The 13,746-nt window shown below is 37.7% G+C and overlaps 2 protein-coding genes across 2 annotated transcripts in view; one reads left to right on the top strand and one right to left on the bottom strand.

Moving 5' to 3' along the window:
- Nucleotides 1-13,746, bottom strand: part of LOC126393944 (coiled-coil domain-containing protein 106-like) — a 613,357-nt gene that overhangs the window by 257,388 nt on the left and 342,223 nt on the right. The gene's annotated exons all lie outside the window — the stretch shown is intronic.
- The window catches only part of nr6a1a (nuclear receptor subfamily 6, group A, member 1a), a 136,935-nt gene continuing 129,690 nt past the window's right edge, over nucleotides 6,502-13,746 (top strand). The window contains exon 1 of the mRNA XM_050050354.1: nucleotides 6,502-6,752. Coding sequence (XP_049906311.1) covers nucleotides 6,686-6,752 — 67 coding nt within the window. The 5' untranslated portion in view covers nucleotides 6,502-6,685. The remainder of the gene's footprint in view (nucleotides 6,753-13,746) is intronic.

Below are 13,746 nucleotides of genomic sequence, written 5' to 3'. Positions count from 1 at the left end.
TTTGTTGTCCACAGAACGAGGCTGCATGCCGATATTTTTAGAACAAAACAGAATAGGCTGGTGTGAGTGTATCTCTGTGTGTTGATGGATTCACATTGTCAACTCATGAATTGAGTAAAATTTGGTGACCGTATGGAACAGTTGCATTGTTACCATCCATAAGTGGAAAGGGAGAAAAAGCGTACTGAACTCAACTGAACCGTACCGGACAGCTTGGTGGAAACAGGGCTGTGGAGCCAAATGAGGGACTGCTTATGCTGCAGGAGCGCCAGTCTTTCAGTGTTCCAAAAAGAAAAGAAAGAAAACCTACTTTGTAAAAGACTTTGTGTGAGAGAGACATGAACGAAGAGATGAAGAGCAGGGGGGCCCTGAAAGACTGCTCATGTGTGGGGCCCAGAATTTGCTGCTATACCCCTGCCTCCAGGTCAGGTAATCATGCAATAATGCACAACTAATTTTATGGTAACCTCATTATGTCAATTGATATTGTGCATTAGTAATGAAAATTGACAAACACATTTTTGGAATGAGCACAAAACCTGCTGACACACAGAAAGCCTAAGGTGTCTGGGGTCAACTATCCTTATCCTGACTTTATTCATCAACATTTCTATTATGTGTAATTGTTTGTGTAAAAATAAGTCATTATGTGCCAATACTCCAGTGATTCCCAACCTTTTTCCTTAATAGGCTTCCCTTTTATCATTGTTCAAGCTGGCAATCCCTGACTTATTTTATGGATATTTCATATTATATTCAATTAATAACAGTAACACTACAGAACAACTGATTAACTGCACAATTAACCCGTAGATTGTATAAAATGAGCAATTTGGATCATTTCCTGTGAATATTACATCAGAGATGAGTTCCCCTGTTTTTAGGGAGTTTGAATACAATTTCTGTCAGCATTATGTTTTTTTAACAACCATACACACTTTATAGGCTTCATTTGTTAACCGATTCAGGGTTTCTTCCCCTTGATGCATGGCCATTGTTCTATTTGCCCTTTGGTTGTAACTGTGAACTTTGCTCATGCAGGATGAGGCTGTTTAGTAAAGATTGAAAGCTCTTGTAGTAGTGAATATAGCTGATGTTCAAATGATGATAGCCTCATGACCCCCTGTGAAACTTTGGCGACCCCTAGTGGGGGTCAGGGCCCCCATGTCGGGAACCAGTGATATACTCATCATTCGGTAATTTATCAATCTTTTCTCATGGAATCGTGGAATTAGCAGCACTGTGTCTTAAGACTGTTAAAATAATTAGGGTCCTGGCAGGACCCTATTGTTTTGCTGCATGTTCTTCTTCTTCCGAGGAAATCATACTTCCCATGCGTGGAAATACACCAAACTTTGCACAAAGGTCAAGTCCCATGCCAGATTGCCTCAGCTGCAAAAACAGGCCAATAGTCCTGATGGTGGCGCTACAGCAAGCCTCTAAAGTTAAAAATGTTGAAAATTCACAACAAATCAACCATATGTGCTACAGATTTGCAACTTTCACCAAAATGTAGTCCCAATACCGTATGTACAAACTTTTGTACATTTAAACCTATTGCAAATTATGAAGTCCATCACTCTGTTTTTTTCAAAAACTGTAAAACTTATTAAACCTATCTCCTCCCGCAATTTTTGCTCAATTGACACCAAACTTGCTACAGAGCATCTTCAGACTGTCCTACACAAACGATCCACACAGATTTTTGATTTATTGAAAATTGAGCCTATAGTGCATCAAAATGTTTGACTGTAAACGGTACTGTAAACATATACATTTTTAATGTTCATGAAAAAAATGACAAAATTGTGGAGTCATGGTAGATGATGTTTGGAAAATATCAGAATTTTATCTCAAAAACTGAATTTTTTTTTACAGCATTTTGAATTTCGCTCTCATGCGAACAATTGGAGTCAATGCAAAAATGGCATTTTTAAACATCAGTTTTTCACTTATGGAGCCAATAAATCATTGTTAAAAACAAATTACCAACATCTCCATGCTGTCTAGATGCAATTTGTGTATTTTCGGATTTTTGTCTTAATAACTGAATTTTTGACAGCCGTTTGAAATCTGCCTTTACACACTAACAGCTGCTGTCTTGCACACAGGTGACTGGCTTAGTCAATTTGTGAAGCTACATGTGACATTTCTGTTTGCCAATTAGCTCAGTGAGATAGAGGATGGTTCTTGGTGTTGAAGATTGTGAGTTCAAGCCTCAGCTCGTGCAACATTTCCATATGAGAAATCTACCCAAACTTTTCATAAAGGTCCAGTCCCATGCCAGATGTCCTCAACTGGAAACACAAGACAATAGTCCTGATGGTGGCGCTACAGCAAGCCTCTAAATTTCAAAACTTTGAAAATTCATAACAAATCAACCATATGTGCTACAGCTTTGGAACTTTCACTTTGAAATTTGCTTTTCCATGGCATGGATGGCTACTGTCTGGCACCCTGATGCTTGGCTTAGTCAATTTGTGAAGCCACACATGAACTGTCACTTGCCAATTAGCTCAGTGAGATAGAAGACGGACCTCAGTCTCAGAAGTTGTGAGTTCAAGCCTCAGCTAAGGCAGAACGGACATTCTAATGTCAAAGTCCTATGTTCGGGCATCATGCTATGTGGATTAGAGACTACCAAGGATAAAATAATTATGATCCAGGCAGTTTTGCGGAGAGACAAATACACTTTTCCCTGTTATCCCTTGTCTCTTTTCCCTGTTTATTTGGCTTAGCTATCAGTCAATATGCAGAGTCTATCCAATAGCTACTTTTACATTTTAAAAACTGTTTTCATCTTTGTCACCATGGATAATGTTTAGCTTTAACCTAGGTCAGGCCAGTTTGTTCATAATTGCTAGCAGTTCATGTTATTATTTTCTTGTTCTTGAGTTTTTTTTTTCCTTTCTATATTATGAGTCTGATCACTTCAGCCACTCATCCACAATTTGAAGGGCATGCCATAATTATATGATGTAACTTCTATGTTGTGATATGCTTTGTTTTAGTGTGTGGCTCAGAATTGCCTAATTTTGCCTAAAATTGCCCGCCCCGACCATTGCTGTGCAGCAGCTATAATTACTATTGAGGTTCTTTGTAGATATGGGAAATTGGGCTAATTCGGGCCATTTCTATGCATTTTTGATTGATGCTACTCGGCACATGAGATCAAAATTACTCTCAAACAGTCAAAACTAAACATGGTGAAACTGCATTTAGCTTGTATGATGCTCACATTTGGAACAAATTCCCAGAGGAGCTAAGACTTGAGACAACACTGGCCACTTTCAAATCTGTTCCCTGGATGTGTTTATCATCACTTGGATTCCCTGTATACATTGTACAGCTCCTTAAAACTTACATATATGACCTACTGTTCGAGCTGAAAAAATGTGAGACTTTATCTAAACTAAAAAAAAAAAAAAAAACTCTTCATAAACGAAAAATTGAGTGGTTACAAGCTGGACCAGTGATTTTCTACTTGATTATTTCTTATTTGTGGACTGTCTGATGGTCTTGGCACATCTGTTCTGATTATTTTGTTCTTGTTCTGTCCAAAAGGGTTGATTTGTTTAAGCCGATCGAGATAAATATCAGGGACACTGATGGCTGCAAATAGAGCTTTTATTTTCTGAGATTAATGTATAAAAATAAGACGGGTAGGACTAGGAAAATTTTTTAGCTTCTTCTTACCCATTTTGAATGATATTTTTTGAGTTGCTACTGTTCGTATGTGCATTTTATAGCCCACAGGTCAAGCTAGCTACATGTCAAATCTTTATAGCTAGTGCAAAAGTTTTGCTAGTAGGACAACAGATTGAAATGAATTTGTTGTAAGGTAACTGTATTCTTCTCTTCATGTATTTTACAGTCAGAGAAAGTTCGCTTGGGATACTCTATAGCCTTCTTTGCTAAAACTGTGGGACAAACAGTCAACCAGCTAATAAAATGGAAACGTTGTTGATACTCTGACAACAGCACAAAAAATAAATAAATAAATGAATAAAAATCTGCAAATGCTGATTTTCTCCTTGTTCCCATTCAGATGAATAAGTATGCTCTGGTTCAGCTATGGCAACAACTTGACTTTGTAATTATTAAAACATGTCATTGTGTCAACATGTTTGTGTCATTATATATATTGGTTGCACCTATTTACACCTTACTGTTTGCATCCTACTGTTTGTTATTTTTTAATTTTCCACCTTACAGTCAGCTAGTCTTTATGTTTTGAACCATATTGTGAGCTAGCACTTACATTTTGCACTTACTGTTATCGAGTTTATATTCAGTTCATATGTGCTATATACTGTATTTCATATTTAGGCTACCATACATTTGCTTTTTCTGCTTTGTAATTTCTGTCCTTGTATATTGCACACTTTGCATCTGCATTCCTCTAACTTTGTATGGCAGCTGCTGCACAGCCATTTCCCTCTGAATAAATAAAGTTCTATGTTATGTTATGTTATGTTATGTTATGTTATGTTATGTTATGTTATCTCATCTCATCTCATCTTATAGAAGCCCAAGTAGGCCAACAGAGAAATGCTAAAATGTTTTTATAAGAGAACTAGTGTAGTTTAGCTTTAAGTAGGTAGGTTAATTTGTTTTATTGTCGTCAGCCAATAGCCAGCCAGTTCCAAGACCAGCTTCAGGTGAATGTCAGCTGAAAACATATCTTTTTTTCACATATTATTACAGCGTGACCACCAGAGGGCTCTACACACTCAACTGTTGTTGAAAAATCTTCTCTTAAATACAAAAAAAAGTTGCTGCTAAAGCTGAATATGTAACAAATCTGACTCCTTCTGTTACTTATTAGCCAAACCATGATGATACAGTGGCATGCAAAGCTTTGGGCCCCCCTGGTCAAAATTTATTTTACTTGAAGACTTTAATGAGTAAGAGATGACCTGATCTCCAAAGGGCATGAAGTTAAAGATGAAACTTTCAGCATTTTAAGAAACCTTGTCCCAACAATCAGCAGCCATGGGCTCCTCTAAACAGTTGCCTAGCACTCTGAAAACTAGAAGAATTGATGCCCACAAAGCAGGGGAAGGTTATATGAAGATAGTGTTTTCAGGTAGCTGTTTCCTCAGTTCGTAATGTAATTAAGAAATGGCAATTAACAGGAACTGTGGAGGTCAAGTTGAGGTCTGGAAGACCAAGAAAACTTTCCAAAAGAGCTGCACATAAGATTGTAAACAAAAGGCAAATCAAAACCCCAATTTGACGGTAAAAGACCTGCCGAAAGATTTATCAAACTGGTGCACTATTCTACTGTAAGGTGGTGCACTATTCTACTGTGCCGCCCCCCCCCCCAAAAAAAAGAGGGGGTGCTACTAAGTATTGACCATGCAGAGTTCATCATTTACTTGCTTAGCTATCCACAGTAAACTGACTTTTGAGGAGGGGTATCCCAACTTTTGCATGCAACTGCAGTATTAACATTAGCCTGTTTGCTTTTGGCTCGTGATAAAACGCTGTTTCTGGAATCAGAGTAGGACTTCATATCCCATAATGCCTGCAGTATGAAGTGGCTTCGGTTATCTGTGTTATGTATGTGCTGCCTTCAGGCTGTGGGAGTAATTGAAACTCATGATAGGCTAATACACGATAACATATCACGATGGGGAGGCGTATTAAACAGAAGATGATTTAACGTTTGCTTTTATTTAGAACAGACTAAGTCTTTCACACAATAAATTCAGTAGCATGGGGAAATGTTGAGCTCTCCAATGTTCACTGACACCTAGCAGTGACAACAAATTCACATAGCCCAACCATTCACTCTGGTATGGAGGCCTCATAGATGTATAGGTGAACCTACACATCTACAGAAACATTTTTTGTGTCACATCCTGCAGAAGGTATGGCCCTTCTTTATAAATGAAAAAAAAAAATCAACTCTGGTTTGTGTGTTTTTATTATTATTTTAGTAGGCTACTTTTTTTTAAAAAATTATTTTTGCCTAGGCTACTATAAACATTTAGTTATTACAATTAGAATCAGAAATAGAAAATGATTTATTGCCAAGTAGGTTTTCACTTGCAAGGAATTTGCTTTTTGTTTTTTTAGTGCATACATACAATAAAAACTTACAATAAACATATTAAGAGGAATAAAAACAGTGCAGCAAAAATTTAAATAAAGAAAAATTTCAATAAAATAATTCTCAATTAGTATTAACTAAATGCCTACGAATTTTACTTATTTAGGCCTATTGAACAAATAAATCAGATAAATTAAATTCTTGAGCAATTGATTGATAATATTGAGTTTTTTTTAACTGCAATTTAACTTTTTATTTGCAAGACGAAGGCTGTAATTTCTTCTTTAAAAATTAACATTTTAACATGACTTAGTTTGGCTACGTCAGCTGCCTCGTAATTGGATGAGAGAAAATTCCTATGTTCCACCCTCTTCACAGACCGTGAACGCACCACCATTGGGGGTGTGGATCCAGTTATTCCCCGCTGACTGGAATCTGTGGGCTAAATCATGGGACGGCGGTCCGAGCAGTGAGCCAGCCAGGCTGAGGACAGGGACAAAGCTTGAGTCACTTCCAGCCGCGTTATCACCACCTTCACCACTGTCAGCTCACCAGCAACAGCGTGCACGTTTGTCGGGTCGGTGAGCGGCGACGTCGGGCTGACTCGGGATCAGCCCATGCAGGAGGATGGAGATAGAGAAGAGGACGAATGGGTTCGACTACCCGGAGAGAAACAACGCCAAGTCCGTTAACGGTAAGCAAACACGACCCGGAGCGTGATTCTGCACGTTCACACACACAACACCACATGTGCTATACAACACGGTGCTGCTGTCCCTGGCTGGGTCACACCTTTCCTCACCTCCAAACATTACAGCATGGCTGCACCCTTTTTGATTAGCCCCTATCAGTGCATCCATCACTGCTGCACGAGCTCTAATTGCCTGTCTGCAGGCACCTCTCAGAGAATCTTCAACAAACTGACTGCAGTGGAGATGAACACAGAAAGGAAGTATGAGCCCAGTATTTTGTCGTCATTTTGATCTACTGAAAAGAAATTTAAGACTACGAACAACAATTGATCCTAACGAGTGGAGTGAATGTCGTGCAGTCACAGGAGAGAGTGCGTTTAGTCCTGAGCTGTAGGTGATTTGGTATGTACCCTGTTTTGCATCATGGAAGTGATGGAATTGTTTGCTTGCTTCTTGAACTTTGTGTGTGTGTGTGTGTGTGTGTGTGTGTGTGTGTGTGAGAGTGTGTGTGTGTGTGAGAGAGAGAGAGAGTGTGTGAGTGTGTGTATGTGATAGCTGGAGTTGGGCTTGCTGGGAACGGAGGTCGGAATGTTTTTATTTGGAGGTGGCCAGTCAGGCTCGAGGAGATCGTAAAGGGTGAACTTTTGAACTTGGAGAACGCCCTGAAGCCATTAGCTGTTTAGTCCCCAAAATCCTGTGTTGCTGCGCAGGATGGAAAGACGGGAGTAAAGTCGAGGGGAAGGAAAGGCGATAAATAGGCAAGGTGCGTTCACAGCTGGTTAATTGTCACATTTATTCATCTCACAGCTTTTAGATGACACATGGCTTTGCTGATACATGCAAAGATCATAAAAAACTTTCCCCACTGCACACGTCTCGTTCAGTTTGCTAAGAATGTTGCATTTCTTGGGATGTTCCATACTGACCTGTTCCAGGCCAAAACTAAGCCCCACAATGCCTTGCAGCAGTGTCTGTCCCAGGCGCCAGTCTCATATCGTGCGCCCATGTGGGTGACTGAAGATTTATTGACATTTCCAAGATTAAAATTCCTTTAACTCCGCCTGCTCTGAGCACATACACAGTGACCTGTAACACAGACTGTTTGTCTGATCAGCACTTCTATGTCTGTCACTTGATTGTAGAATAGCAGACTTAATGAGCCCAGTTAAAGATACATGAAGGCCTGCATGGAAATGTGATGGCTTTGTCATGTCCAAGAAAGTTTGCATAAAAAAATTCTAGCGGTTACAAATTAGACAGAAAACATCTGTAAATAGATTAGAATTATTTTAAAACCTTTATTTAAAACAAGGTATTCATCAAAAGCTTATTTTTGGGCATAGAATCATTTCCCACTGAAACAATTTTTCAATTAGTTCATGCGCAGAAAATAAACTGACCCAAATTCTAATGAATCACTTAACATTTAAAGTCTTTTATAAGTCAGAAATTGTCAGCTTCTGGTGTAATGACATGCTCTCTTCCTGTTATTTAAATATGTTTGAGTTTTGGACTGTTGGTTAAGACATTTTTAGGAATGATGTTTGGCTTTAGGAAATTGTAACAGCCATTTTCTTTTATTATTTCTAACATTTTTTTTTTAAACCAAATTAATCTATAAATTGAAACAGTAAAAACAGATTAATCTAACCCTACATTAATAGCTTTAAAGATTTAATCGAGTAAAACAAAAAAATAAACAAATACATAAATAAGCAAATATACAAATAAATAGGCTTAGCAAATAAACCCAGCTGATAATGGTGTGAACCAATGAAAGCTGAATATGTTTGGAAAATGTTTTGTCAGCCTTTTATTTTGACATAATTCATTTCAGTAATTTTCAGTCTAGTTTTTCTTATTTCCAAAAGGCTGATCAAATAATCAAATTAAGAGTTGTTTGTCCCCTTTAGAAAATCACACATTATAATAAATTATTTTGTAAACTAAAAAAAAGAGAAGGTGGCACTTCTTAAAAATTATTTTTTCGTAATTTGAAAATATACAGTATAATAAATGTTTAATTATGTAAAGCTGTTGAGCACTTTCTGCTGTGCCAACACACCTGATGACAGAAGCTGATTATCCTGGTGTACGAAAGCCTCTTCAATACATAATTATGTAAAGTTGAAATAAGTAGTCCATTAAATGATAATTTGATCAATAGTATAATCAGTAACTTTTTTGAGAATCGATTGATCATTTCATCATTTCATTGTTGTCATCAACAAAGTGATGAAAAAGTCCATAAAAACAAACAGCTGGCAGCAATGTCTGTTCAGGATGATGAACAGCAAGACAAGCAGTAAAAAGATAAAGAAGTTAAATAAAAAACAAATGAATAACAAATGAAGGATATATACCAACAATAAAAATAATAAAATGTATAAAGTAAATGTTTCTAAATTTACTAAGCAGGAACACCGTTCAACAACCATGTCATCTGGCATATACCTAAAATGATATGAAGACACGTACCTGTCTAATTTCACACATCACACATTGTTGTATTTAGATAATTCATCAGGCTCATTACTGATCTGTGGGGTTTCAAGGGATAAAAGTTCACGACATTTGTCAAGCAAAATGGCCAAACATTCTCTGGTTCAAGCTTTCAGTTGTGATGATTTGCACTGTTTTTGATTTTTTTCATAGTAAAGTGCACAAATCTGGGTTTTGCACTTTTGGAAAAAAGAAAAAAAGACGTCACCATGGTCAATCAGATGGACATTTCTTACTATTAACCTGACATTTTGTAGCTCAAATCTTGATTCAGTTAATTGAGAAAATAGGCAGGCAGCTTTATTTCTAAAGCACAGTCCAAACAGAGACATTCAGAGTTCTTTAGGCAAAGAAAATCACATACAGTATAGAAGAAATAGTCGTCTAATTAATCAGTAAAGAATATAATTGTTAGTTGCAGCCGTAAAGGAGCGACAGATGTTACAGATGTTAGAGTGCAGCTTGTTAACTGCTTAGAAGTGTGGAGAAGTCTTTCTGCCACCTCACATTGTACCACAGAAAACAAAGCAGTCAAAGCCCCCTTCCAGGCTCCTCTGCATAACCACGTTTAAAGAACAAACTCAATTTCCATTGATCTTTGAATTGACCAGGAATTTGCCCCCCCCCCCCCCCCGATCGTCTGTGCTCACTGAACTGTGCTTCTTTTAATGTAATTGAACTCAGTAGAGGAAGAAGGAGCAGAGAGAAGGAGAAAGGCAGGTTGGGTGGAGGAGTTCCCTATCTGTGTGGATCCATGTTTGGGCTGCGGGGGTTTGCAGGCTGGCATGGCAGGGCAGATAGACTGAAATGAAGTGCTTTGTCAGCCCTTGCTCTGGCCTGGGGTCTGTCCTCTCCCTCGGGGCAGGGTGAAGGGGGATGGCTGGCAGAAGGTGGGGCAGGGACAGGATGTGAACCCTCCCTGCTGTGATGCTTGAATGGTGAACCAGGAGGAGTACAGTAAAGGAGGAGGGGCTGCTGCTGGTGGTGGTGGGTGGAGGGGTCGGGGGTGGGGTTGGGGGCCACGCAAGCAGATGTGATCCATCATGTCGTGTTTTCTTCTTCTTAACTTGACTCCCTTCCCTATCAGTAAATCTGTATCAACAACAGCACTGTGACAAGAGCTGCAACCTATTCAGTTTTCTTCTATATTCTGAAAACATAGTGTTGTGTTAATAACTCTAAGAATATGTTGAACACTTGACAAATCAGGGCAACTAACACTTCCATGAAGTAGATTCTATAAAATGGTGAAAAAAAAAGCAAAATAAGTTTCTCACAGCAAGTAAGTAAAACTTAATTTATATAGCTCATTTCAATTCAGATGGAAGCACAATGTGCAGCACAAAGTGCGACGTACAAGTTACAGACACAAAACAAAGCCGGTAACCAGTGAATCAAATCCATTAAAACTAAGAATAAAACCTCATGAAATAATAATTTAGATGAAGAACAAACCAATAACAGTTACGAAAAACATGATTCAAAACTAATAAGAATTTGTTAGAATTAAATAAAATCATAATACTCAAAGTAGACAGTTAACATAGGATAAGCCATATAATTTGGAATATATTTAATTTAAAACAAAAAAATGGAAAAATAAGAAACAGACCAATAAAAGATGATAAGCTACAAGTAAAGCCAACAAAATAAGATAAAGTAATAGATAAACCAATAAACCATGGAGTAGAAAAGAATACAATAGAATATCTTTATTGTCATTGTACATGTATAACGAAACTGAATGCAACCGCTTCAGTGCAAAGATAAGGAAAAAAAGGAGCTTATAAAAACAATAACAACCAAATAGTAAAAAGTAAAACAGTAAACAATATAACACTTGAAAACACAGAAAAAAAACATGCACGGTATTCCGCTTATTGCAAAAAACCCTTATATTGCACTCATACATATTGCCACAGTCAAGACTTTGTCCACTCATTAGGTGCAGTTGTTGCTTTTGGATAAAAGCTGTTTTTTTTGTTTTTTGTTTTTTTTAGCTAATTAGTGGTGAAATAAGATCCTTTTTTTTCCTTTTTAGAAACACAGATGTGTTTGAGAAACAAGCAGGGCTGGTTAGTTTTCCCTTGTCTTTCAGGATTTTCAAGATTTTTCAGATTTTACTTTTCAACAAACAAAATGTATTTTAAAGTAATTTATCAAGTATTTTGACTTCCATTTAGACTGAATGGAAGATGAAGAAATTAAAAAAATATATGCATAGCAAATCCAGCAAAGAAAATCAATCTGATGTCTCCCTTGTGTGCTCTGAATTGGGCCTATAGATTATCTTTACAGTTTACTGAGTTTAATACTAAATGATAACTGTTTCTTTGCCAACGGCTGCTGTTATTCCAGTGCAAATTTTCCTTGACAATGTGTTGAAACCAAGAAAAACAGACATTGATAAGGTCTCATGTTGCATTGGTTTGTTTTTTAAAAAAATAAATAAATAAATAAATAAAGGGAAATGTTCTCAGTTTTTCACTCATTTCAAATGCGGTGAAACAAGAAGGTAGCCTGAATCAAAGGACTCCACACACTCCAAGATAATTTCACCAGGTTTAAGAAAATTCTTCTCCCAGGCTGATTAGCATTTCAAACAACAGTGATTTATCTCACAGCATGCTCCACAGCAGATGGTTTCACCATTTCAACACTAGATTTTGACAAATGAGAGGATCTTAAAGTGTTATCAGACTGAGCTCCTGTAGGTGGTGTAACAACGAGAAATCAGTGAGGAAAAGGTTAAAAGTAAAGTCTAATCATTTGACCCTGGTGTAAATTGGATTTGTCAGGTTTTATTATAATGCTGCATAAAAAGAAAAACATCATAACGCAGTTCTGTTTTTTGACTGCTTGCTGAACAATTTCACAGTAGTAAGACAATAAATCATACTTTGATTTAGCAATGTTTTTTTGATGAAGGATTGACTTGAATGATTAATTATTGGATTCTATTTTAGTTAAAGTTAAAAAAAATGTTAAAAAATAAAACTGTAATCAGAAATGTACCAAAGTTCTAACACGTTCACAAAGTACAAAAAATGGGTAATTAATTTGAGAAAACATTTAAAGACACTGATGCATTGAAAGATATTGTCACCTATCAGACTGCTATTTGTACATATACATTTTAGCAGACATTATAAGTGTTGTGAGTTAATGTTTCCATTTAGATACCTATATAAATAAATAGTGTCTGTCCCCTCCTCTAAATATCACTTACCTTTCAAAACCACATGAGTAAAAATTCATATACTGATCTATTTGACTTCTGAATTAAACTGTTGGCTTACTGGTTGGTGGAACCTTTCATTAGATGTCGTGTAGTTGCTTTTGCACGGACAATTATTTATGTAAATTTGCCATTTTTGTAAATTCAATTTTATACTTTCCTTGAAGACAAAATAATAACACCAGTGAGTGGAAAAAAATATCTTAAGATTTCAACACTAGACTTTTTGTCATCCTCTTCATCTTCACAAGTGAGCCAACTGGTTAATGTGGATTTTCGAAGGAACAAAGACAAAGATAGAATGTGAATAAAATAATTGGATCATTGAATGGTGAGGAGTTAGTGTGAGGAATGAGGCCAGTGTTGCTGTGGAAGGCCCTCCTGTGTCTGAGAGGTCCACAGGCTGAGTGTCCTTCATCCTGATGCTGCTGTTTCCAGGCAGCAACACGTGTAGTCAGAATGATGAGGGTCAGATAGTGATGTAACAATAACCACACAGGCCTACACAACACAACGCAATGCAGCGCAACGCAACGCAACACAACACAACACAAGGCAACACAACACCACACAGCAGGCTCAGATGAGTTCCAAGTCATCCTCCTCTCTTGTCTTATCAGGACAGCATTCAAATAGTCCCATCACACTGCAGTGTCACTTTAGCCACATTAGCACACAGACAATAGCCCTTTTTAGATAGGAATTTGCAAGGAAGTCCAATCAGTCTTTTTTCAGCATTGGCAGTATAAAAACAAAATCGGGGAGTGTGGCAAAATGCCGCCTACCTACTTTTGTTTATACAGAATGTGCCTTTTTCGGGGCACTGGGGGGCGTGAGCAAGTAAGAAAACATGTAGCTCAGCGTGTGACGTAAACAGTGACGTGGGAGGGAAGCCACGGCTGGTCAGTCCTTCGGCAATTCTCTCGTAAGTCGGCTCGTTCTTCACCGTTCCTGTCATCCGCTGGTTAAAGGGATAGTTCGACATTTTGGCAAATTCGCCTATTGCCGTAATCCCTATAGTCATATTGGTAGGTACATTACCTTTAATTGTCAGTGCCTGCAGTTCTGAGATCGGTGGAGCAGAGCTGCCCGCTGCTTAGCGCACAGAATGGAGGTGAACGGTACAGCCCCTTCTCTCCCTCAGAACTAATCAAATACACCATCAAATGACTCCAAAACGCTCTTGCGGACAACTTGTAGCTTACACATTCACCACGCTATGAAATAATAATGTAATATTGCGAGACAGAGTTGTT

The sequence above is a fragment of the Epinephelus moara genome, chromosome 8 (genome assembly GCF_006386435.1).
Source record: "Epinephelus moara isolate mb chromosome 8, YSFRI_EMoa_1.0, whole genome shotgun sequence".
Taxonomy (NCBI): Eukaryota; Metazoa; Chordata; class Actinopteri; order Perciformes; family Serranidae; genus Epinephelus; species Epinephelus moara.
This window is presented reverse-complemented; position numbering and strand designations above follow the sequence as displayed.